This window comes from Haliotis cracherodii, unplaced genomic scaffold (assembly GCF_022045235.1).
Source record: "Haliotis cracherodii isolate W230 unplaced genomic scaffold, xgHalCrac1.p SCAF_5, whole genome shotgun sequence".
NCBI classification, from domain to species: Eukaryota; Metazoa; Mollusca; class Gastropoda; order Lepetellida; family Haliotidae; genus Haliotis; species Haliotis cracherodii.
Window position 1 is genome coordinate 70,590,732 of NW_027266308.1, and position 27,500 is coordinate 70,618,231.

The 27,500-nt window shown below is 41.5% G+C and overlaps 3 protein-coding genes across 3 annotated transcripts in view; 1 reads left to right on the forward strand and 2 right to left on the reverse strand.

Annotated features, from left to right (window-relative positions):
- The window catches only part of LOC139443883 (uncharacterized), a gene marked incomplete at its 3' end in the record, with an annotated part of 77,630 nt that extends 58,899 nt beyond the window's left edge, over nucleotides 1-18,731 (forward strand). The window contains exons 48-55 of the mRNA XM_071224772.1: nucleotides 3,382-3,576; nucleotides 3,938-4,141; nucleotides 5,687-6,445; nucleotides 6,866-7,078; nucleotides 12,135-12,230; nucleotides 16,010-16,320; nucleotides 16,579-16,774; nucleotides 18,498-18,731. Coding sequence (XP_071080873.1) covers nucleotides 3,382-3,576; nucleotides 3,938-4,141; nucleotides 5,687-6,445; nucleotides 6,866-7,078; nucleotides 12,135-12,230; nucleotides 16,010-16,320; nucleotides 16,579-16,774; nucleotides 18,498-18,731 — 2,208 coding nt within the window. The remainder of the gene's footprint in view (nucleotides 1-3,381; nucleotides 3,577-3,937; nucleotides 4,142-5,686; nucleotides 6,446-6,865; nucleotides 7,079-12,134; nucleotides 12,231-16,009; nucleotides 16,321-16,578; nucleotides 16,775-18,497) is intronic.
- Nucleotides 7,401-8,714, reverse strand: LOC139442197 (protein TsetseEP-like; the record flags this gene model as incomplete). The annotated part of the gene is made up of 3 exons (XM_071222984.1): nucleotides 7,401-7,520; nucleotides 7,856-8,218; nucleotides 8,598-8,714. Coding segments are annotated over 3 exons (600 nt in total), but the record flags the coding sequence as incomplete, so codon positions are not given.
- LOC139442198 (protein TonB-like) lies at nucleotides 9,623-10,854 on the reverse strand (the record flags this gene model as incomplete). The annotated part of the gene is made up of 3 exons (XM_071222985.1): nucleotides 9,623-9,982; nucleotides 10,164-10,301; nucleotides 10,771-10,854. Coding segments are annotated over 3 exons (582 nt in total), but the record flags the coding sequence as incomplete, so codon positions are not given.
- Nucleotides 18,732-27,500: the final 8,769 nt, after the last annotated feature.

Sequence of the window (27,500 nt, forward strand, 5' to 3'; positions counted from 1 at the left end):
CACACACACACACACACACACACACACACACACACACACACTGTAACTTGATGCAGAAGATTATAAACAACAGGAACATGACAGACATAACTATGCCAGAGGAACTACCATACGGCAGAGACACACACACACACACACACACACACACTCACACACTGTAACTTGATGCAGAAGGAAATTATAAACAACAGGAACATGACGGACAGAACTATGCCAGAGGAACTACCGTACGGGACACACACACACACACACACACACACACACACACACACACACACACACACACACACACACACACACACACACACACACACACACACACACACACACTGCAACTTGATGCAAAAGGCAACTAAGCAATAACACTGTCAAATCGAGAAACCTTGATTCAGTATTAAGAGATGAAGAAAGTGTGGTTAATAGAAAGATACTGTTTCAGTATCCAATGTATCAATGTATACACCTGGAACTTAATTAAGCGCTACCCATATTTATATCAATGAGTCAACCTTGTTGCAACCTACCGAAACATGTCTTTTACATACGTGTATCTAGTGTTGTTCCCTGCTGAAAAGGGACACTACTCACAGAGAAAACAAGAGTTTGAAGCATACTGATGAATTTCATTTTCAAATGGTGACATTTTAGAAAAATACGTCATTTGCACCAAAAACAAAGTGAAAATAACTTTTGTCACACAGCGGTTACTGAAATGGTTGCATCATATTTGAATCAATGCAATCATGGAACAATGTCTAAAGAAGCCCAAAACACATTATATTTCAATATTTGGTGATTCCTCCTTGTGCACGAGTGACGTCAGCCAAACGCTTCCTCATTCCCTGAATCAAACGTTGAACTTGACGTTGAGGTATTCTAGCCCACTCCTCATGCAAAGCAGCATCGAGTTCACGTAAATTTTGGACAGGTGGGTCTCTTTCTCGAACTTGACGGCCTAAAATGTCCCAAAGATGCTCTATGGCATCAGGACTTCGTGCTGGCCAAGGAAATGTCTCATTTCGCATTCTGACGTAAACATTCGCGGACAGCACGTGATCTGTGAGGTCGGGCGTTGTCATCCATGAATATCGGTCTTGTGGCCAATGGATGGTTATCAAAATGGGGAACAACTGCCGTCTCCAAGATGTCATGCTGATATCGAGGTCCGTTAAGAGTGCCATGCACACTGATCAAGTCCAGTTAACATGAGAAAGATACACAACCCCACACCATTACGGACCCACCACCCGTTTGGCCATGGCTGTATTCGGCAGCATCCAGACACGTGTACACACGTCAACCATATGCAAAAGGAACCGGCTTTCATCAGAAAAATGAACTCTCCTCCATGATCGAATGTTCCAGTTCTGACGTTGAGTTGACCACGCCAAACGAGCTCGTCTGTGTTCCTGTGTTAACAGTGGACGTTTGATTGGTCTTCTGGCTCTATACCCCGCTGCCTTTAAACGATTTCGGACGGTTCTGGTTGAAATTGCTCGGCCACCTAGCCACTGTGATCTTAAAACTGTAGCGTTGTCAAACGGACGTCGCCTAACAAGCCGTAATAACACTGCATCATACCGCCTGGATGTCTTTCGAGGCTGACCTGGCCGTGGTCTATCCTTAACTTCATTTGTTGCACGGTATTTTTGTACTAATCTTTCAATTACGGAATGGTGACGTCCAAGTTGCCGTCCAATTTACCTAAAAGACAATCCGCATTATTCATTCCAATAACCTGCCATCTTAATGCTTCTGACAGTCTACGACGTTGCATGATGGTGTTTTACAACGATCAGACAGTCTTTGTCAAGAAATGTGTCCCTTTCAAGGTGTGCAAAGGTAAAAACCCACACTTGATTTCAGAAAATTCAAGGGTATTGTGCTTCACGTGCAGTGCATGCAACAGCAATCGCGTTGATCGTGGCATTGTCAGTGTGATGGTGTGGGGGAAAGGTCGATATTGTCCCTTGAATAATGGCTGTTTGCTTATTTTCGGTATTCATAATTCTGTGTCATATTTAGTTCGGTGGCGCTTAATTAAGTTCCAGGTGTTAAACATTATAAAGAATAGTTGATACTTTTGCTCCTTCAACGCTTTGTAATTATCTAAGGAAATAAGATAGCAACACTCGTCTTTGAATTTATTATATATCATTAATGTATCACTGCTATATTTTTCATTGTTATGTCACTGAATAATAACTAGATACATTATAGAAAAATTTCGAATAATAGACTGAAATATAACAATTTTCATCGAAGGTTGTTATGGAATTAAACTGAATCAGGCAAGAAGTGGGCATCCCCACGACCACCAAAAATGCCCCCACCTGACTGATCTGTTTCTTTATTAAGACAAGAGAATTTTGACAAGTCGTGTAACTGGAACTTCAGGTTATCCATGATTTGATAAAAAACAGGCAAATAGCCAACTCCCTTACACCGATTTACCCACCTGAGCTGCAAATATATTTCCCATCTTGTGAGGCACAGACGAACTTGCTTTCATTTCGAAGATATCAATAAAGCGACAAAACCCTTTCCATACCCAAAAGAAATCTCTGCAAAGACCAGAGTCGACTGTACAATTCCGACATGAGCATGAGATTATGAATCACTATCAAATAGTAATGATACCAGAAGCATCAAATGGCACTTGCTCAAAGGTTGTTGCCAGAGGGTTACAACGGGGTTACAACATACAAGGCATTTAGTAGAGGTTCCAAAGTAACAATGGAAGACACTTTTTTGCAAACACCTGGTATCATCACTATTAGATAGTGAGATATATATATATATATATATATATATATATATAAACATGCTCATGATATGGTCGGAGTCATACAATCGACACTGTTTTTGAAAGGCATGAGTGAGTGAGTGAGTGAGTATGTTTTTTACACCGCTTTTAGAGATTTTACAGCAATATCACGGCAGGGGATACCAGAAATGGACTTCACATTGAATGACGCCGGGTCCTCAGAGTGACAAGCCAATGCTTTAACCACTAGGCTACCCGACTGAACCTGGTTGGGCATGATATCATCCCCAATTTCACGAATTCCTTCGGGCATAAATGGTTCCTGAAAGTTTTATATTTATACTCATATCTCATATATACAGATAACTCTCTGACTCGGACAATAATACCCGAATTTTCTTTTTGAACAAAGGTGGCTTCGAATCCCGGTTCGCCCCTATTATATTTCTAGGTTTATCAGCACCATACCCGTGCTCGAGGGTTTCAAGTGGTAAACGTCAGAGACCTGCATCACTTCGGGCTTTCCTCCCACATTAAGCTGACACGCCGCGATATAACTGGAGTACTGTTAAAAGCAGCGTTATACGCAACTCACTCACTCTTTTTGAACAAAGGTCACAGTATCCATGGCTCAACGGACGTAACAGAGACGAGATACACAGCAGCGGAGTTCATTCTAGAACCCAACACTGTCTACTTCTCCAATGTGGTGGTCTACAACAAGGCGGGGTTAGTTTCCTGGTCCCATTCAGATGGGGTACAGCCTGATGTAAAACCTCCAGTATCTGGACATGTTCAAGATGGCGACGGTAAGCCAATACATGGAGGGTGAGTAAACGCATAAATGTACATGATGCCGACGTTAGGGGAGGGGAGTAAGCCAACACAAGGTCGGAGGGGGAGTGGATGCATAAATGTACAGGATTAGAAGGTTGGGACGGGGGTGGAATTTACTGTTGGGGTGGGTGGGTGAAAACAGTGGCGCCCTACACGGAAATACAGTTATACAATACGAGGTGTGTGTGGGGGGCTGGGGGGAGGGGGGGGGGGGGGGGGGGTTTGGGGGGGCATGCTTTAGGGGGATGGTCAATGAACAAATGGGTGGTTGAGCACATGTATTAAATCAATAAGATGTTCACTTTCTTCAGGTTTTTTTTCAACATTCTCAAGGGCTCCACGACATTGACTTCCAGTCCTCCACAAAAGATATCTCTTCCTTCTGGTTTGGCTTCTCCGACGCAGATTCAACAATCATCAAGTATTTCTGGTGTGTTGGTGCAACCAATGACACATCCGACTGCAGCTTCGTGGGCTGGCGGGATGTGGGGCTCCATACATCAGCCAGAACAAGCCTAGATTCACCACTTGCTGATGGTATGTAACTAATGATAAAAGTCGGTCTCCTCTATGTTATATTAATAACATTACAAAAGAAAACTTTAAATCCATGTATGTTAACAATTGAAAACAGATTCGAAAAGAAACCCTGATGGTCAAAAGAAATTTCTCACTGAAAAATTGTGTTTCAGTTAAAATCATAATGAATCTCCCAAACGCAACCAGGCTGAAAACATTCGTCTCAATATGACATGGGTGTATGATGCGACTTCAACGTGCAGTTCCGAGAAAATGGCAAAAAAGATTTACTTGACATTTTGCAATCTCAGGAAAGAACCATGTTCAATTTCATTCAAATCATTTGATATTTCAACTTTGATCACTACCCCACATGAAACAACTTTGTAACAAAACGTGGTGACCATAGATAAAGTTACATATGTATTTTCACAGGTTCAGGACATCTTGTAAAAAATGACAGCAAATGTCATCTGAAGTTAACTAAGAAAACAGTGTGCGAAATACTTGACTCCCTCACTGATAACGTCTATGTAGAATTTTGGGGTAAGACTTTTCGGGTAGAAGTAGTTGTTTGATCAAGGTTATAACATGCAAGGCCTCAATAAAGCTGAGATATGGTAGACATTTCCAAATATGACACATCTGTGACGAACATGATGCAATTACCAATTACCAATTGTGACATGTACCATATGTTCCCATGTTAGTAAACTATAGACTTGCCTCTGCATGTGTTTGGTGACGCGTTCCACCGATTGGGGAGGATACACTCACCTTATCACAACACTTCCTGTCGAGGAATTCTACTGGCCCCGAGACATATACTTCGGAGACGGCAATGAAAGAAAAGTGTATAACGTTGGCAGCGACGTACTGGGCGCGACTACTTTTTACGGACCAAAGTCGCTTTGCTCCTCATTGGGTTGATAGAATAGTATGTGTGAAAAGACGTAGATGGGAACGCCTGACACCTGGATGCATCAAATATGTACATTCATATGAAGACGATGATGGATTTGGGACGCATGTGCGGTGATCAGAAAATGCGCCTTGTGAACATTAATAGCAACAAGAACGCTCAAGGCTATAGAGATAAAGTTGTCCAGCTTCATTACCATTTTATGTTGACAGCCCTAGGAATCAATTGTGCAGCACGAATATGCAAGATAACGAATTGTGCAGGACTACCTAAACAACAAAGGATATCAGTCCAATAAAACTCTTTGTAGATCATTTGGACAGGTGTATAAGAGACCAGACACCACGCAAACAAAGTCCGTGAGAACTCTCCTCTGCAGAACGGTGGTGAATACCGGGTGACATCATACTTGCTGATGATGACCTTATTGACCTTATTGATTACAGTCATTTTGACAACGCTATTCGTCTTGGTTTTACTGTTACTTACATTCAACTCAGTGAGAAGTTTTTTTATGGCCATCAGATTATGTTCATGATAACGCCATGTGTTTTTACATGTAGTTTTATGCTTTTAACTTTGCTAATCGTAATGTATATGGTATTTCATAAACGATAAACATGTATATTAACTCACCTCAGACATATCCATCTGGACCAAGGTGTATGCTGTCGATGTTGTTGGTCACACATCAAGAGTGGTTGTATCTGATGGTGTAGTAGTTGATACGTCCCCACCCACAGTTATGGACGTTGCATATCTTGGGGACAACATGGTTTTAAACCCGTCCTTTGAAGAAGTCATTGGAACTAATTTGTCTGATACTGTTTGTTCTCCTGTACTGGTATTGTGGAAGGCCGGGCCAAACTCCTGTATACGAACACTGACACCAGACGCCCCTAATGCCAAACACGGGAGAACGTTTGTTGCTGTAAGTGGTAGAATACAGCAGAATATTACTGGGCTTGCAGTTGGGAGAAAATACAAAGTAACTGTTCATGTTGGATATCCCGAGACTCTGACTGCTGACCACAAGGCTGTGGAAGGAAGTGTTACTATAGGTCGGGAAGTGTTCACGTTCAGCTTGGATCCACGTCTATGTAAAGATGTTTGTAAGAAGGAGAAGCAGTCAATGATATTATGGTACACCTACACATATCACATGACAGCTGACACCAAGGCCACGGGTCTCTGTATAGAAACAGTGTCCCGAAATATTGAAATTGTGTTGGATCATGTGACAGTTCAAGAGATTGAATATTCTGGAAACATGACCATGTTGGAGAAGGACAGCCATTTGGTGACTAAATCAGTGTTTTTATCCCATTGGTCGTCTGTACATGCTTCATGGCATTTTGAAGATCCATCGTCTCCGATCACAGAATATACATGGGCAGTAGGTAAGTCTAAGTCTCTACTCAATTCTATGTGTTTTGAGCACAATACATTTTGAAGAACAAGACGTGAGATGTATGTTTTACTCGGAATAACAGATTTGTGGTTTTAAGCTTGATGAAATCTTTATGCTTGATACTGGAATCAGGTGATAACTTCATTCAACTTGTTATTTATAGTAACATCGCGACTCTGGATGCTCTGGTTTATCGAGCACTCGATGGTCTGGTTTGTTTACAAGGTGACGTCGCATTGCTTGAGTAACGCTGTACTGCGTTAGGCAAATTGCATGAATGGCGGATGCTAGCGGTAGGGCAGACATGCTCATTCATTTATTTCCACAGCTATTTTGCCCTTTATGTTAAGTGGAAATGTTTCGACCAGGCTGGTTATGATCTTGCATTAAGGCTTTGTATTATATTTAGGTACAACCTCTGGTGGAACTCAAGTGCAGGGCTTTAAGAGTGTCGGCAGAAATGCACACGGAACTCTTTCTGGTCTGAGGCTGTCTCACAAACAGAAACTGTTCCTGACAATCACAGCCAGGAATGCTGCTGGTCTCACCACTGTCTCCCACCCTGACCCCATCACTGCCGACATGACTCCTCCGACGTTTGCACACATCAATGATGGAGAAGGTGTGTATGTTACTGGGTTTGGACTGGCGTTTGTGTTTGGGCTGGCATTTGGGCTGGGGTTTGGGTTTGGGCTGGGATTTTTCTTGGACTGGCGTTTGGACTTGGGTTTTGACTTCGGTTTGGGTTTGGGTTTGGGTTTGGGCTGGGATTTGGATTTGGGCTAGGATTTGGGTTTGAGCTAGGGTTTGTGTTAGGACTGGGGTTTTGGCTGGGGTTTGGGTTTAGGCTGGGATTTGGGATTGGGCTGGGGTTTGGGTTAGGGCTGGGGTTTTGGTGTGGGCTTGGATTTGGGTTTGGGTTTGGGTTTAGGCTGGGGTTTGGGTTAGGGCTGGGGTTTTGGTGTGGGTTTGCATTTGGGTTTGGGTTTGGGTTTGGACTGTGGTTTGGGCTGGGATTTGGGATTGGGCTTGGGTTTGGGTTTGGGCTGGGATTTGTATTTGGGCTGGGATTTGAGTTTGAGCTAGGATTTTTGGCTAGGACTGGGGTTTTGGCTGGGGTTTGGCTTTAGGCTGGGATTTGGGATTGGGCTGGGGTTTGGGTTAGGGCTTGGGTTTTGGGATTGGGCTGGGGTTTGGGTTTGGGCTTGGGTTTTGGTGTGGGTTTGGATTTGGGTTTAGGCTGGGGTTTGGGATTGGGCTTGGGTTTGGGCTTGGGCTTGGGCTTGGGCTTGGGCTTGGGCTTGGGCTTGGGCTTGGGCTTGGGCTTGGGTTTGGGCTTGGCCTTGGGTTTAGGCTGGGGTTTGGGCTGGGGTTTGGGATATGGCTTGGGCTTGGGCTAGGGCTTGGGCTTGGGTTTGGGTTTGGGTTTGGGCTTGGGCTTGGGCTTGGGCTTGGGCTTGGGCTTGGGTTTGGGTTTGGGTTTTGGTTTTGGTTTGGGCTTGGGTTTGGGTTTGGGCTTGGGCTTGGGTTTGGGTGTGGGTTTTGGTTTTGGTTTTGGTTTGGGCTTGGGTTTGGGTTTGGGTTTGGGTTTGGGTTTTGGTTTTGGTTTGGGCTTGGGTTTGGGTTTGGGCTTGGGCTTGGGCTTGGGTTTGGGTTTGGGTTTTGGTTTTGGTTTGGGCTTGGGTTTGGGTTTGGGCTTGGGCTTGGGTTTGGGTGTGGGTTTTGGTTTTGGTTTTGGTTTGGGCTTGGGTTTGGATTTGGGCTGGGATTTGGTATTGGGCTAGGGTTTGGGTTTGTCCTGGGGTTTTGGTTTGGACTGGGGATTGGGTTTTGGTTTTGGTTTTGGTTTGGGTTTGGGCTTCGGCTGGGGTTTGGATTTGGGCTGGGATTTGGGATTGTGCTGGGGTTTTGGTTTGGGCTGGCGTTTGTACTTGGGTTTGGGTTTGGGCTGGGATTTGGATTTGTCCTGGGGTTTTGGTTTGGGCTTGGATTTGGGTTTGAGCTAGGGTTTGGGTTTGGACTGGGGTTTTGGCTGGGGTTTGGGTTTGGGCTTGGATTTGTGATTGGTCTGGGGTTTGGGTTAGGGCTGGGGTTTGGGCTCGGGCTGGTATTTGGGTTTGAGCTAGGGTTTGGGTTTGGACTGGGGTTTTGGCTGGGGTTTGTGTTTGGGCTTTGATTTGTGATTGGGCTGGGGTTTGGGTTTTGGCTGGTATTTGGGTTTGAGCTAGGGTTTGGGTTTGGACTGGGGTTTTGGCTGGGGTTTGGGTTTGGGCTGGGATTAGTATTTGGGCTGGGATTTGAGTTTGAGCTAGGATTTTTGGCTAGGACTGGGGTTTTGGCTGGGGTTTGGCTTTAGGCTGGGATTTGGGATGGGGCTGGGGTTTGGGTTAGGGCTTGGGTTTTGGTGTAGGTTTGGATTTGGGTTTGGGCTTGGGTTTGGGATTGGGCTTGGGTTTGGGCTTGGGCTTGGGTTTAGGCTGGGGTTTGGGCTTATGTTTGGGATTGGGCTTGGGTTTGGGCTTGAGCTTGGGTTTTGGTTTGGGCTTGGGTTTTGGTTTTGGTTTTGGTTTTGGTTTTGGTTTTGGTTTTGGTTTGGGTTTTGGTTTGGGCTTGGGTTTGGGCTTGGGTTTGGGTTTGGGTTTGGGTTTGGGTTTGGGTTGGGTTTGGGCTTGGGTTTGGATTTGGGCTTTGATTTGTGATTGGGCTGGGGTTTGGGTTAGGGCTGGGGTTTGGGTTTGGCCTGGTATTTGGGTTTGAGCTAGGGTTTGGGTTTGGACTGGGGTTTTGGCTGGGGTTTGTGTTTGGGCTTGGATTTGGGATTTGGATGGGGTTTGGGTGTGGGCTGGGGTTTGGGCTTGGGCTTGGATTTGGGATTGGGCTGGGGTTTTGGTGTGGGCTGGGGTTTGGGCTTGGGCTTGGACTTGGGCTTGGGTTTTGGATGGGGCTGGGGTTTAGGCGGGGGTTTGGTCTTGGGTTCGGGTTTGGGCTAGGATTTGGGTTTGGACTGTGGTTTGGACTTTGGTTTGGGTTTGGGCTTGGGCTTGGATTTGGGATTGGGCTGGGGTTTGGGTGTTGGCTGGGGTTTGGGCTTGGGCTTGGATTTTGGCTTGGGTTTGGGATAGGGCTGGGGTTTAGGCTGGGGTTTGGTCTTGGGTTGGGGTTTGGGCTAGGATTTGGGTTTGGAGTGTGGTTTGGACTTTGGTTTGGGTTTGGGCTGGAATTTGGGTTTGGGCTGGTATTTGGGTTTGGACTGGGATTTAGGTTTGGGCTGGGATTTGGGTTTGGACTTGGGTTTGGGTTTGGGTTTGGGCTGGGATTTGGGTTTGGACTGGGTTTTGGGTTTGGACTTGGGTTTGGGCTGGGGTTTGGACTTGGGTTTGGGTTTGGGCTTGGGTTTGGGTTTGGGCTGGGATTTGGGTTTGGACTGGCGTTTGTGTTTGGGCTGGGGTTTGGGTTTGGGCTGGGATTTTTCTTTGGACTGGCGTTTGGACTTGGGTTTTGACTTGGGATTGGGTTTGGGTTTGGGCTGGGATTTGGATTTGGGCTAGGATTTGGGTTTGAGCTAGGGTTTGTGTTAGGACTGGGGTTTGGGCTGGGGTTTGGGTTTAGGCTGGGATTTGGGATTGGGCTGGGGTTTGGGTTAGGGCTGGGGTTTTGGTGTGGGCTTGGATTTGGGTTTGGGTTTAGGCTGGGGTTTGGGTTAGGGCTGGGGTTTTGGTGTGGGTTTGCATTTGGGTTTGGGTTTGGACTGTGGTTTGGGCTGGTATTTGGGATTGGGCTTGGGTTTGGGTTTGGGCTGGGATTTGTATTTGGGCTGGGATTTGAGTTTGAGTTAGGATTTTTGGCTAGGACTGGGGTTTTGGCTGGGGTTTTGCTTTAGGCTGGGATTTGGGATTGGGCTGGGGTTTGGGTTAGGGCTTGGGTTTTGGTTAGGGCTTGGGTTTTGGTGTGGGTTTGGATTTGGGTTTGGGCTGGGGTTTGGTATTGGGCTTGGGTTTGGGCTTTGGCTTGGGTTTAGGCTGTGGTTTGGGCTGGGGTTTGGGATTGGGCTTGGGTTTGGGCTTGGGCTTGGGTTTAGGCTGGGGTTTGGGCTGGGGTTTGGGATATGGCTTGGACTTGGGTTTGGGCTTGGGTTTGGGTTTGGGTTTGGGTTTGGGTTTGGGTTTGGGCTGGTATTTGGTATTGGGCTAGGGTTTGGGTTTGGGCTGGGGTTTGGGTTTGGGCTGGGGTTTGGGTTTGGGTTTGGATTTGGGCTGTGATTTGGTATTGGGCCCAGGTTTGGGTTTGGACTGGGGTTTGGGCTGGCGTTTGGACTTGGGTTTGGGTTTGGGCTGGGATTTGGATTTGTCCTGGGGTTTTGGTTTGGGCTGCAATTTGGATTTGAGCTAGGGTTTGGGTTTGGACTGGGGTTTGGGTTTGGGCTTGGGCTTGAGCTTGGGCTTGGGCTTGGGCTTGGGCTTGGGCTTGGGCTTGGGTTTGGGTTTGGACTGGGGTTTGGATTTGGGCTGGGATTTGGGATTGTGCTGGGGTTTTGGTTTGGGCTGGCGTTTGGACTTGTGTTTGGGTTTGATCTAGGGTTTGGGTTTGGACTGGGGTTTTAGCTGGGGTTTGGGTTTGGGCTTGGATTTGTGATTGGTCTGGAGTTTGGGTTAGGGCTGGGGTTTGGGCTTGGGCTGGTATTTGGGTTTGAGCTAGGGTTTGGGTTTGGACTGGGGTTTTGGCTGGGGTTTGGGTTTGGGCTTTGATTTGTGATTGGGCTGGGGTTTGGGTTAGGGCTGGGGTTTGGGTTTGGGCTGGTATTTGGGTTTGAGCTAGGGTTTGGGTTTGGACTGGGGTTTTGGCTGGGGTTAGGGTTTGGGCTTTGATTTGGGATTGGGCTGGGGTTTGGGTTTTGGCTGGGGTTTGGGCTTGGTCTTGGGCTTGGATTTGGGCTTGGGTTTGTAATGGGGCTTGGGTTTAGGCTGGGGTTTGGTCTTGGGTTGGGGTTTGGGCTAGGATTTGGGTTTGGAGTGTGGTTTGGACTTTGGTTTGGGTTTGGGCTGGAATTTTGGTTTGGGCTTGTATTTGGGTTTGGAGTGGGATTTTGGTTTGGGCTGGGATTTGGGTTTGGACTTGGGTTTGGGTTTGGGCCGGGATTTGGGTTTGGACTGGGTTTTGGGTTTGGACTTGGGTTTGGGATGGGGTTTGGACTTGGGTTTGGGTTTGGGCTTGGGTTTGGGTTTGGGTTTGGGTTTGGGCTGGGATTTGGGTTTGGACTGGGGTTTGGACTTGCGTTTGGGTTTGGGTTTGGGCTGGGGTTTGGGTTTGGGCTGGGATTTGGGTTTTGTATGGTATTTGGGTTTGGACTGGGGTTTGGGCTGTGGTTTGGACTTGGGTTTGGGTTTTGGGCTGGTATTTGGGTGTGGCCGGGATTTGGGTTTGGGCTGGGGTTTGGGTTAGGGCTGGGGTTTGGGTTTGGGATTGGATTTGGGTTTGTACTGGGGTTTGGGTGTGTAATGTGGAGACGCAGGCTAGGGAAAAAAGGAATCCAGTAATTGTCAGATGTATATTTGTTTCTATTAGTATACTATTATCTTAGCCTACTGATATGATACACAGACACACAGACACACACACACACACACACACACACACACACACACACATGGATATATCCATTTACCTCTTTCTTCTCTCAGGTTCTGATATTGACTTCGTAAAGGTTGGATATGTGTACGTCAATTGGAATGTACAAGACGAAGAGTCACATATACATCATTGTGATTGGAGCATTGGTATGTTACTTTAATCAACTTTGAAAGTTTCTTTATTTCCTTTGAATACATAAATGATTAACCTATTATTTATAATTCTTCATTTGGAACGGCATCTAACTATATGCTCTAATATTTCTTAAAATCGTTTAGTCATTCATCTGGATTATGTGCAAGTTGCATGATATACGTCATATACTTTCAGGATGTAATAAACTACTGTATGTAATATATTATACACGTTATACATACATGATATAATCAACTATTGCAAGTTACATGATATACACGATAAACATACATAATATAATCAACAAGTGTATGCTACATAACATACACCATATAAGTACATGATATAATGAATTACACATGTATGGTATCCTGAGTCACGTGATATGTGTGATATACATTCACAATATCCTCAGCTACGATGTGTTACGTGATATGTGTGATATGCATACATGATATCCTAAACTACTGTGTGTTACGTGACATGTGATATATACATTCATGATATCCTAAACTACTGTGCGAGTGAGTTGGGTTTTACGCTGCTGTTAACAGTATTCCAACCATATCACGGCGTGTCAGGTTAATGTGGGAGGAAAGCCCGAAGTGATGCAGGTCTCAGACGTTAACCACTTCGGGGGAATCCACGAGCACGGGTATGGTGCTGACAAACCTAGAAACATAATCGGGGCGAACCGGGATTATAACCCACAATCATAGGTTTCGTGCGAGCCCAAGCGACGTAACTCTGCACAGCGAATCGCGGCGCCTGCGGCCACTGGGCCACCCGTGCCCCCATATCCTGAGTTACGTGATATGTGTGACATACATACATGATATCCTAAACTACTGTGTGTTACGTGATATGTGTGGTATACATACCTGATATCCCCAGGTACTCTGTATTACTTGATACGTGTGATTTAGATAAATGATACACTCAACTAATGTGTGAAAGATTATATCATGTATGTATAACGTGTATAATATATTACATACAGTAGTTTATTACATCCTGAAAGTATATGACGTATATCATGCAACTTGCACATAATCCAGATGAATGACTAAACGATTTTAAGAAATATTAGAGCATATAGTTAGATGCCGTTCCAAATGAAGAATTATAAATAATAGGTTAATCATTTATGTATTCAAAGGAAATATAATGTGTGTTACGTGATATCTGTGATATACATACATGATATCCTAAACTACTGTGTGTTACGTGATATGTGTGGTATACATACCTGATATCCCCAGGTACTCTGTATTACTTGATACGTGTGATTTAGATAAATGATACACTCAACTAATGTGTGTTACGTGATATCTGTGATATACATACATGATATCCTAAACTACTGTGTGTTACGTGATATGTGTGGTATACATACCTGATATCCCCAGGTACTCTGTATTACTTGATACGTGTGATTTAGATAAATGATACACTCAACTAATGTGTGTTACGTGATATCTGTGATATACATACATGATATCCTAAACTACTGTGTGTTACGTGATATGTGTGGTATACATACCTGATATCCCCAGGTACTCTGTATTACTTGATACGTGTGATTTAGATAAATGATACAATCAACTAATGTGTGTTACGTGATATCTGTGATATACATACATGATATCCTAAACTACTGTGTGTTACGTGATATGTGTGGTATACATACCTGATATCCCCAGGTACTCTGTATTACTTGATACGTGTGATTTAGATAAATGATACACTCAACTAATGTGTGTTACGTGATATCTGTGATATACATACATGATATCCTAAACTACTGTGTGTTACGTGATATGTGTGGTATACATACCTGATATCCCCAGGTACTCTGTATTACTTGATACGTGTGATTTAGATAAATGATACACTCAACTAATGTGTGTTACGTGATATCTGTGATATACATACATGATATCCTAAACTACTGTGTGTTACGTGATATGTGTGGTATACATACCTGATATCCCCAGGTACTCTGTATTACTTGATACGTGTGATTTAGATAAATGATACACTCAACTAATGTGTGTTACGTGATATCTGTGATATACATACATGATATCCTAAACTACTGTGTGTTACGTGATATGTGTGGTATACATACCTGATATCCCCAGGTACTCTGTATTACTTGATACGTGTGATTTAGATAAATGATACACTCAACTAATGTGTGTTACGTGATATCTGTGATATACATACATGATATCCTAAACTACTGTGTGTTACGTTATATGTGTGGTATACATACCTGATATCCCCAGGTATTCTGTATTACTTGATACGTGTGATATAGATAAATGATACACTCAACTACTGTGTGTCACGTGATATGTGTCATGTAGATGCATGGTATGCTCAGCTATTGTGTCACGTGATATCTGTCATATAGATAACCTGATGTCCAAAACATACTTTACCAACTGAAAATATAAAAAAATTTCGATGAAGTCTATCTAAAACACATAACCTAAATACAACAATAGTGTATGCAGAAAATGTTAATCGTCAAAATCCCACGTGACCTCGTCAGACGACTGACTTTTTTCTGTGCATCGAAGAGTTTTTGCGTGTATTAAGGCATTTGGTGGTCACACACGCTACTACTCACTTGTTATTGAACGTGAGCGATTGTTTATGTACTCTGCCTATTGTCCATGATTCTGAAAGCTCTAATTTTTTATACCACGCCCAACTTTTGGGGCCTCTGACGTCATTCTCGGTCGCGTTATGATTGTCATTTTCACTGTTGATTATGTTGATATATTGATCTTCTCAATACACTTCATGCATGTATGTTTTGATATTTTTGAGCAAGAGTCATTTCAAACTGTGGTAAAGTTTCTTTTGGACGTCAGTTTATATGGTATACTGAACTGTTGTGTGTTACGTTATTTATGTCTTCTAGATATATGAAATACTGATCTATTGTGTTACGTGATATCTGTCTTCTAGATATATGATAAACTGAACCGTTGTGTGTTACGTGATATCTGTCTTCTAGATATATGATAAACTGAACCGTTGTGTGTTACGTGATATCTGTCTTCTAGATATATGATAAACTGAACCGTTGTGTGTTACGTGATATCTGTCTTCTAGATATATGATAAACTGAACCGTTGTGTGTTACGTGATATCTGTCTTCTAGATATATGATAAACTGAACCGTTGTGTGTTACGTGATATCTGTCTTCTAGATATATGATAAACTGAACTGTTGTGTGTTACGTGATATCTGTCTTCTAGATATATGATAAACTGAACCGTTGTGTGTTACGTGATATCTGTCTTCTAGATATATGATAAACTGAACCGTTGTGTGTTACGTGATATCTGTCTTCTAGATATATGATAAACTGAACCGTTGTGTGTTACGTGATATCTGTCTTCTAGATATATGATAAACTGAACCGTTGTGTGTTACGTGATATCTGTCTTCTAGATATATGATAAACTGAACCGTTGTGTGTTACGTGATATCTGTCTTCTAGATATATGATAACCTGAACCGTTGTGTGTTACGTGATATCTGTCTTCTAGATATATGATAAACTGAACCGTTGTGTGTTACGTCATATCTGTCTTCTAGATATATGATAAACTGAACCGTTGTGTGTTACGTTATTTATGTCTTCTAGATATATGAAATACTTATCTATTGTGTTACGTGATATCTGTCTTCTAGATATATGATAAACTGAACTGTTGTGTGCTACGTTATACAGGATATAATCAATTAATCAACTAATATGTGTTACAGGGTCGACAACAGGGGGAAGCGATATTAAAACGTTTGAGATTGTCCATGAAGGTGAGACTTCAGCAAAGTTTAACTTAGCAGATATATCGACAAGTGTGAGAGTATTCTCAACAGTCCGATGTTTCAACAAGGTTGGATTGATGGCAACAGCTACTACTGATGGCGTTACTGTCATGAGGGACACCACATCGCCTACGACAGCTGTCGTTGAACTTCTGACAGGCTTCTCGCTACCCTCTGTATCCAGGATCTGTCAGAGGAGTAAGAGCGTCAAAGTGCATTGGCGAAGGGAGGATATTCAAAGAACTGTGGTAGGTTCTGGTCGTCTGACTAACTGGATGCAACAGCTGAATAAATGTTATGAGTGAGTGAGTGAGTGAGTGAGTGAGTGAGTGAGTGAGTGCAACTTGGCTGACCGCATGTTGTCATTTTCGATGGTGTGGATTGTTGCTCAGTCAGTGGTTTGTCGGACCCAGATTCGATTGGTTATTGGGTAACGTAAACAAATAGGAATACTGCTGACTGCCGCGTTTATCACCAATTACACACTCCTCTTGTACACCCTCCAGATCGAAGTTACAGACGAGTCTACCACGTATCGGGCCAATGTGGACAATTCGTTTGAGTTCGTCACATTCTCTGGCTTGAATTTCAAGAACATGACTACATATCATGCAGAGGTGTACCCTGACAGCATCATTGGAGCTGAGCCAGCCGTTACACGTCTTATCTTCACATACCATGAACATCCGCCGACTTTAGCAGGTTCGTAAACACAACACGTCGTCAGCAGCTTCCGCATAAGAAAATAATACAACATACACTTTTGTGGATACTATCTTCTGGTTCATAAGAAAATAAGACAACGTACACTTTTGTGGATACTATCTTCTGGTTCATAAGAAAATAAGACAACATACACTTTTGTGGATACTGTCTTCTGGTTCATAAGAAAATAAGACAACGTACACTTTTGTGGATACTATCTTTTGGTTCATAAGAAAATATGACAACGTACACTTTTGTGGATACTATCTTCTGGTTCATAAGAAAATAAGACAACGTACACTTTTGTTGATACTATCTTCTGGTTCATAAGAAAATAAGACAACGTACACTTTTGTTGATACTATCTTCTGGTTCATAAGAAAATATGACAACGTACACTTTTGTGGATACTATCTTCTGGTTCATAAGAAAATAAGACAACGTACACTTTTGTGGATACTATCTTTTGGTTCATAAGAAAATATGACAACGTACACTTTTGTGGATACTATCTTCTGGTTCATAAGAAAATAAGACAACATACACTTTTGTGGATACTGTCTTCTGGTTCATAAGAAAATAAGACAACGTACACTTTTGTGGATACTATCTTTTGGTTCATAAGAAAATATGACAACGTACACTTTTGTGGATACTATCTTCTGGTTCATAAGAAAATAAGACAACGTACACTTTTGTTGATACTATCTTCTGGTTCATAAGAAAATAAGACAACGTACACTTTTGTTGATACTATCTTCTGGTTCATAAGAAAATATGACAACGTACACTTTTGTGGATACTATCTTCTGGTTCATAAGAAAATAAGACAACGTACACTTTTGTGGATACTATCTTTTGGTTCATAAGAAAATATGACAACGTACACTTTTGTGGATACTATCTTCTGGTTCATAAGAAAATAAGACAACGTACACTTTTGTGGATACTATCTTTTGGTTCATAAGAAAATAAGACAACGTACACTTTTGTGGATACTATCTTCTGGTTCATAAGAAAATAAGACAACGTACACTTTTGTGGATACTATCTTTTGGTTCATAAGAAAATATGACAACGTACACTTTTGTGGATACTATCTTCTGGTTCATAAGAAAATAAGACAACGTACACTTTTGTTGATACTGTCTTCTGGTTCCTAAAGTTGTTTGTTTTCTTATGTACTCACCTATTTCGAGAATGACAATCAGCCTGTTAGTTCTCAGCACGGCGAAGCACAAACCGTGACTTGTCAGTAAACCAAACTTGTCTCCATGCAATTGTGGCCACGCTCTGTGACCATCAAATCGTTGACGTCCCTGTCGACGATGCAGGTCCGTAAAAATGATACCTCGAACTGGTCGTCTAGCGCGAATACCTTCAGTGCGTGAGCGGTTCCTCACTGTCTGGGCTGATTTCCTTCGAAATCCTGGTATTGTCGTAGTTTTCCATATCACGAGTAATCACGCCAACAGTAACATAATGATATAAACATGGGTAGTCCAAAGTATAGAAAAAGATGCGCAGTGGACATTTCAAAAGTGAACGAATATTGTTTAAGTTGAGGTTTTGTATTTTGTAATAAAAATTGCTGCTTTCTAAATGTCAAAAGTTTGAAAGATGACTGTTAAAATGCTATTGAGGTCTAAGTGTACATAATATTTGCAAGTAGTCGTCAGGAGAAATAGACATAAAACAACTGAGTTTTCATTTGTTGCAGACGGTGCTAAAATGAATCTGTCCAGAGAAGGTAATAAAGCCATTCTAAAATGGGCAGGTGTGTTTCTATCTGACTGGAATCGGTTTCACTACGAAGTGAGTATTGGAAGCACAGAAGGTGGCACCGACATCCTCGAGAGGGTTGTGACGAACGACACACAGATTGCACTGACGCTTAAAGCCCTGGACAAAGTTGTCTCTGTCCATGGAACAGTCACTGCCACTGACCCATGTGGTTATTTCACTCATTGTACCCAAACTGTTACCATCAAGTGACGTCATAAAATCACATATGGATACAAAATATAATGTTTGGATGTAATTTCGTTTCAGACGATTATCGTGATTAAATCATAATGTATACTAAACAGTGTCACATTCTTATTACTTTGAAGAGCAGTTTTAGCTTATATGATATCTAAATAGTATACTCTGCCAAACAAGAAACGTAAAAGTGATGTTTAGATCGATCGATTGTTCAAAAACGGCGCACATCATTGTGATTGACCCAGGTTCCATATTGCACACACGGAACAGTAGATGTCCAGGTAAAGGTCATCGTTTCTCAATATCTTGTATGGCTACCATAGAGACAACAACCGACTATCATCGTCGTCCCATGGAAGGAATCAGATGCCGAATTGTGACGCGTCACTAAACCAAGCTTGGCCTTATTCTGTGACCATGACACCTTTCACATCACAGCCGAGGATGCAGATCCGTCAATGACACCGTCAATGTTTGCTCACTGCCTGGGCTGATATCCTACGCATTCCTGGTATTGCCGTAGTTGTAGAGGTGGACGTGGTGGTTCTTTCACGCAAGTGACGTAGCCGTATGAATCTGTCGTGTGCTCTAGTAGTGATACGTGGTCGACCGGATCTAAGAAGGTCACGTGTTGCCCGTTGACTATGTACTCATACAACTCTTGCTCAAAAGTAGTTTGATCAAGGTCACAACATTCAAATAAAAACAACAAAACCCTTTCCATATATATATTCGTAAGAAATATCTTCACACGTCCGCTATAAAACTTTACTGGGACCTTGAATGTTGTAACCTTCATCAAACAAGTTCTGAGAAAGAATTGTATGCTGCTCTTTGAAATCTTTGCTCGATTGTACCTCAAACGTTGTGAAATGTAGACGCCAAGGGCTGAAGCTGCAGGACTTTTGTTCGACAGAAAGGTAATGTAGACCATGGGAACTGTACACACACCAATGATGTATGAATGACAGCAGTTAAACAAACAACCTGAGTTTGTTCCGCCCATCAGTCAAAGCCAATATTTACACTTCACTCAACTTTAAGCATTTATACCCTAGCATACAAAACCTACCTGTATCATTTCAAATAAAAGCCATTGCTGTTTTAATTGAGAAGTCAACACTTATATACACATATACAAAAGTTAAGCGCGACCCACCATATTTTTTAGCTGTTACTTTTGGCACTTAATGATGACTATTATAACGAGATGTACGATTGTTATAAGCCGTATATGTAAACCTCATTTGATGCAAAAGTTGTCCCAAAGCAAAATTATCTTGTGTTCCGAAAGAATATGAGCAGAAAGGAATTTTACCGAAGACCAGAAATTGAGGGATTAGAAAACATTAAAAAACATTTTTTGTCATGTAACTGTCATGATATCAGCAGACCATATCAGGTGTCACATATACACCCTAGGGAGTGCAGAGTCTATTGCAAGACAGAAATGTCAGTAACGTGTGTATGATCCACGGACATTCACCACTGCTTCAACCCTACGTCTCATACTCATGACAAGTCGTTGAATGCTTCTCTGAGGCAAACGGATCCATTCTTCATGAAGTGCGGCTACAAGTCCAGCGATATTTTGAACTGGGGGATCACGATGTCTAATTTTCCGACCATGAATGTCCAAGAGATGCTCAATCGTATTAATTCCCGGACTACAGGCCTGCATGGGAATAGTGGCAATAGCTTCTTGACGCAAATAAGCCCAAACTGCCCGAGATATGTGTGGTCTAGCAATGTCGTCCATGTAAACAGGTCTCGTCTGAAGAGGATGGTTGTCACAATGAGGGACTACCACTGTACGAAGAACGGCATCTTGGTATTGTTGGCCATTGAGGTTTCCACGAATTGTCACCAGCGGAAGTTTGCAGCCGAAAGAAACACAACCCCATATCATGACAGACCCCCCGCCACATGCTAAGGTCTTCTAGATGTTCCTTGCTGCAAAACGAGTGTTGCCTCTAAAACACGTATTCGACCATCAACAGCTCGTAGCAGCATTCAACACTCGTCAGACCAATGGATCCTTCTCCAGTTGGCCATATCAGACGATTCCGCATGTGCCTCTCAATCAGTTGAGGACGTTTTACTGGTCTTTTGGCGTTATAACAGCCGCTCTGAGGTGAAGCCTTACGGTCATCGTCGAGAGTCTCTTATGGGTAATCCACTGCAGTCTTAAATCTGTTGAAGTGGCGAATGCATTTCGTCTGACTATCCTAAAAAGGCGTCTATCCTCTCTGTTAGAGGTCTTTCTTGGCCTACCAGACCTATGCCTGTCATTGACACCATTGGTTTGACCCTGTTTGACAATCAAACGAGTTATAACACTGTGATGACCAGCCATTTCTCTTGCAATGACCCTGCATGACATGCCGCATTTTTCATGCCTATCACTTGCCATCTTTCAGCGTTCGTTAACTTTCTACTCACCATGGCTGATTTTCAACCTCTATTGGAAGGGTAATCTCGCACAGGAGCAAAATGCAACCACGTGTCTGAAACTGGAATTTCACTTCTTATAGAGTAGGGGAACTGCAGCAACACGTAGAGCACGCTTTCCTTATGGTATCTGTACAAATTTGGGTTCATGAAACTATTGAAGCCTAATTCAGCAATACATCATCATATTTCGTTTTTCTGATTCCACACGTGAAATCAAGACTATGAATATGGTGGCGCTTAACTTTTGTGCATGTGTATATATCCAAAACTGCGCATTGAAAGGATTATGCACTTTCGAAAATAAAAAGCCATATCTTGTGTACCGTATTAATTCCCTATTGGAGGTATAGAAATCTACCACTTCTCTGAACCTAGAAACATTTTTATACATGTGGTCGTGAATAATATGATATACAACGTTAACGTTAGAGATTGATCAGTATCAGTTATCTGCGGAAACAGAGTGCACTGGTTGAAAGTGTAAAAAATATGTAAATGGTCCACTTAAAATCAGTGACAACCCCAAGTGTTCGTGAAAAGGGTATGTCTGTTCTGCTCTACGGGTAGCACCCGCTACTCACACAATTTTTGCATGAAATGTGTTTGCTGCTTAACGCAGCACAGCAGTGTTCCTGCCAGGAAAATAAAATAAAGCCATGGTTCATACAATCTGTCCCGAAACCAGATACTGACATGTTAAAATTTAAACCTGAAAATAATATTATTTTCTCGAATAACTCGAAGGCAAGGATTGATGTTATTGTTGAGGGAGTTAGAATCGTCTGAATAGTTACCTTAGGTCATCCATCAGTCCAATTATACTTATTTGTTCGTTGTTTAATGTCGTACTCAACGATATTCCAGCTATACGATGGTGGTCTTGGAATAGTCGACTCTGGGCCAGACAATGACACGCTATCAGTCATGTCACCGAGCCCGGAAACCTGCTCCAAGGTGACCCGCATGTTGCTGGGGACCTAACCCCACATACCCACTGGGTCCATTAGTCAGTACGACAGTGAAAGGGAAGTGAAACGGGGCACTCAGCAGCATGTGGAATCTCATAGTAAAAGAAAGTAGGGACAAAATGTATCTCAGAACGGTGTAAAAGCGGGACTGAATCTTTGGTTTATTGTGTGTTGTTTAAGACAATAGAATGAGACCTTTAATCCCATGTTGCTATGATATACAACAAAGCCAATAGATCCACGTAGCAATGTAGCAATGCAATGCTACAACAAGACCATGACATCTGTAGGGGCCCCAGACAAAACGTTGTAGCAGTACTTTCGGTGACTGACGACGTTTCACGGCAACGACGAATGCAGTATAATGTCGGACAGCGCCCGACTAACCATACTCGATACACGTGAGGGTAAGTTAAAAACCATGACATTACACAGGTAATATAAAACACCATGACATTAAACAGACAATATAAAACACCATGACACTACAAAGGCAATATAAAACACCATGACATGAAACAGACAATATAAAACACCATCACACTACAAAGGCAATATAAATCACCATGACATTACACAGACAATATAAAACACTATGTCATTACACAGGCAATATGAAACACCATAACATTACACAGGCAATATAAAACACCATGACATTAAACATACAATATAAAACACCATGACATTACACAAATAATATAAATCACCATGACATTACACAGGCAATATAAAATACCATGACATTCCACCGACAATATAAAACACCATGACACTACAAAGGCAATATAAAACACCATGACTTTACAAAGGCAATATAAATCACCATGACATTACACAGACAATATAAAACACTATGGCATTACACAGGCAATATAAATCACCATGACATTACACAAGCAATATAAAATACCATGACATTCCACAGACAATATAAAATACCATGACATTCCACAGACAATATAAAAGACCATGACATTACACAGATAATATAAATTACCATGACATTACACAGGCAATATAAAATACCATGACATTAAACAGACAATATAAAACACCATGACACTACAAAGGCAATATAAAACACCATCACATTACAAAGGCAATATAAATCACCATGACATTACACAGACAATATAAAACACTATGTCATTACACAGGCAATATAAATCACCATGACATTACACAGGCAATATAAGATACCATGACATTCCACAGACGATATAAAAAACCATGACATTACACAGATAATATAAAACACCATGACATTACACAGGCAATATACAACACCATGACATTACACAGACAATATATGGAGTTTTCGTTTATCGTAAGTACAATATTATCTGGATACGCCTTCTGTAGGTAAAAACATCAAGTATGTATATTTCGTTACTTATTTACCAGTTACTTATGTGTATTGTTATGTTGATACACGTGACATATTCATCTATTGTAGTCAAGCTGAGAAATATTGCTTCAAATTGAGCCCCTTCCTAAACACTAGCTGAAAAATCTGTGTAATAATTTAAGTTTTATGAATATAAACTGATCATTGTGTGTCTGTAGCAGAATTATGTGTGTGCATCGATAAATGATGTCAAAAACACAGCTACGGGTGTGATTCGTTTATTAGATGACGAGTGGTATACCCTTTCTTTCACACCCTGAAATGCACAATAACACTCAATAAGAATCTTGTAAATTATGACAATTAAAATGAGAACATGATGCTTCATCAGGATTACCTTATACATATATAGAGGATATGTATACGTCCTAACATGCTACATCATTAGAATTACATTATACATACATATAGTATATGCATACATCAAATCAAAATACTTCTTAGGTGGTGTAAAACGTTATCAATAGATAAACATAATAATAATAATAATATATATTTACATGTGGTGATAAGTAAACATACCAGAAGTATGGCCTCTAGGTGTAGGTGACACTTTAGCCTGTCACGACTACATGGTCAGGGCTACAGTGACATCAAAGTACCTATAAATATGGAATTTATTCTAAATGTACAATAAAACTAGCTTCCTTACACAATGCTCTTGCGCGTGTGGACATTATTATCAAATCAGTGCTATTGTTTATACATATTTACAGATCTGAACACAGCACTACCATAAAACACAATAAATTACTAAACATCCTAAAACTATCATAAATGTCCACACACTTACAATACATTTAACACATATATGAAAATAGCCTCATAAACATAGTCAAACAACACTCTGTCCAGGAGAATCAGACATTGACTAAATCTCACACACATCATAACAAATACCTTATTTAACATACACCTATTTATATAATCTTATTTATGAAAAGATAGATTTATATATGATTGAGTATTAAATTGGAAACATACCTTGACTTTACAAAATCTTTAAAATGTGCCCACTTGCTGTCGCCTGTCAGTCACTTGTCTGTGTAGTGACTGAGGCGCAAGTGAGGGTTAAAAAGCATGCAAAGCTGACCCTAAGGAAAACAATAGGGTCAACCACTCAACCAGAACATTTGCCCTGGCTGACACAAAGGAGCTGATAGGGTAGTGACTGACCCAAGCATAACTAAGTTAAAAGGAGTTGTATCAAATCTTCATTAAAATCCCTAAAACCCATACTGCAAACTGATACTAATACTAAATACTAATATTAAATACTAATATTAATAATAAATACTAATACTAAATGCTAATATTAAATACTAATACTAAATACTAATATTAATGATAAATACTAATACTAAATACTAACTACACTATGTATTATATACACTATATACTAATGGTACATTACTGGTTAGTTGACAGTTAAACAAAACCTGTAACTGCCACATGTCAAAAATGTAAATGTTGAATGCAAATGACCAAAACTAAACAAATATCTGTCATTTTCGGATTGAACTGAAAGAATAGCGTCGTCAGTTTCGTATTTGAATATCGTTACTGTTACATTAACCGAAACTCATGTTCTACTGTTGTTCTGCCGTGAAAACATACAACACAATACACTTTGACCACAAATGCATTGAATATGTCACATGTACACATGACCATGTGCTTTGCTATTTATAGAGCAACCTTAAATAAGATCCGCCCCCTGTGATTGATGCACACGCCAAACGCCATCGATTCCATTTTTTTATGATAAAACTACACAAAATATATTGACTTACATATTGATATGGAGGAATTTGTTGTATCAATGGTTTGTCATTCAAGTTGATACGAAGTTTGACGGTCAAAGGTTATCTGGTTCCCGTATAGTTTTGAAAAAGCTTCTCCCGACACTCGGTTGTGTTTACATTGTCAGTCATTGTTCGAATCTGAAACACCGCCACTTTGCGGGCTATTCATAGTCAGGGTGGGGCTTTAAATTTCCCTGCACGTGCACCATATCTGTCCTACCATTCACGTATATACCTGCCCACATCATGACACTTTCACCACCGTATCGGTCGACTTCATGAGTCATTTCTCCATCAGTAGACACGCATCCTACCATCATGGTTATGCAGCAGCAAACCGCCACTCATCACTTAACCATATCCTTCTCCAGTGCACTAGGGTCCATGGTCGAACATTTCTACTCCATTGCAGACGTGCACGACGATGATGTTGCCGCAGAACGGACGCTGTATATGGTCTCATTTGCGGTATCCCGTGCTGTCTTAGACGGTTTCTGATGGTTTGCGCTGAGACTCTACGAAGACGAGGAACATTGTTCGCTGTGTATGCTGACCTGATTGTCCGGTTGCGAAGATGCAACACCCGGGTGAAGCGGTCCTGCGCCGCAGTTGTGACCCTGGGTGTTCCACTTCTCGGTCGATCTCTTGTAGAGTTGTGGAGTCTGTAGCGCTGCCACAGACGAGAAATGGTACTCTGCCTCACGTTAAAATGCCTAGCTACTGATGTCTGACTTTCTCCATATTCCAGACGGCCAATGGTTCTATTTCTACAGTCTTCATTCAGTCTTGGCATCATCAGAGTCAGGTATACAGAACATCGGAGAGTGATTCGCAGCAGCACTGCCAAATTTTTATACCCATCGGTATAAAGGTTAAGTATCCGTATTTGCACGTGCAGCATAGTTACCGCTTTTTCTCCATGCAATTCCTCCCAGTTTTGTTTCAAGATGCTGTAATTTGGCGACAAGTCACCAAATGTTGTGTTCGGGTGCAATAAGAAAGTGTAAGGTCAATATTCGCAGTTAGCAATGACATTCATAATGATCAAACCTTCATCTTTAATAACAGTCAAGTTTGAAAAACAGGTTTCAGCTATGCGGTTTTTTTTGGCCAGTATATTTACTTCAATAATTAATAAGAGACTTGTAACACAGAGATATCTATCAGTGAATCGAGGGAAGCTATATGCAAAAGCTTTGACTTGTGGTCACTCTTTCAAAGACATGGGCTGAGTAGCAAAATTGGAAAGTTATTATGCTCTCCATATAGAAATGTGAAGGTGTTTGTCCGGAACAATGGCGCTATATCGGATACTTGTGTAAGTAGCATGGGTGTCCCACAAGGGTGTATATCAAGTCCCTTCTTATTTTCCTTTTTCATACATGAATTAACATATCAAATCCAAAACAATTGCACTGATGGAATACAACTACACCCCGAAACTATGAAATTATTTCTGATTTTTTCGCTGACTATATAGTCATGTTCTCGAGCACTAAACCTGGCTTGCTAAAGCAAATACATGTATTAGATAGTTATTGTGATGGGTCAAAACTTACTGTAAATATGAATAAAACTAAAGTTGTATTTTTTAAAAATGGTGGTAACATATCCAGAAAAGAAAATGGCTTTACAGAGGGAAGCCAGCAAAAGTTGTTCCATCATATAAATACTTAGGCCTGTGTTTTACAAGTATATTAACTTGGTCAAGGAATGCACATGACATACATGTATCATTGCAAGCCAACAATGATTTTGTAGGCATATTAAAAGAGTTCTGGACAATATTACATATGATGTTTATTGTAAAATATTACACACAAAAATAAGCCCCATTCTATTGCGTGGATCATAAATTTTGGGCCTAGAACATTTGTATATTATTGATCAACTACATTTATAGTGCGGACGGTTTCCCATGTATATCAATAGTTATTTAAAGGTTATTAAATACTGGGTCAATATGATGCTTCTCTACCACAGCCATGGGAAACAAAATTGGGCATCAAAAGAATATCACTTTTTATGTGTATGTCCAGTGTATAAAGATTTAAGAGCAAAATACGTAAATAACTATTTCTACCGCAACCCAAACGGTA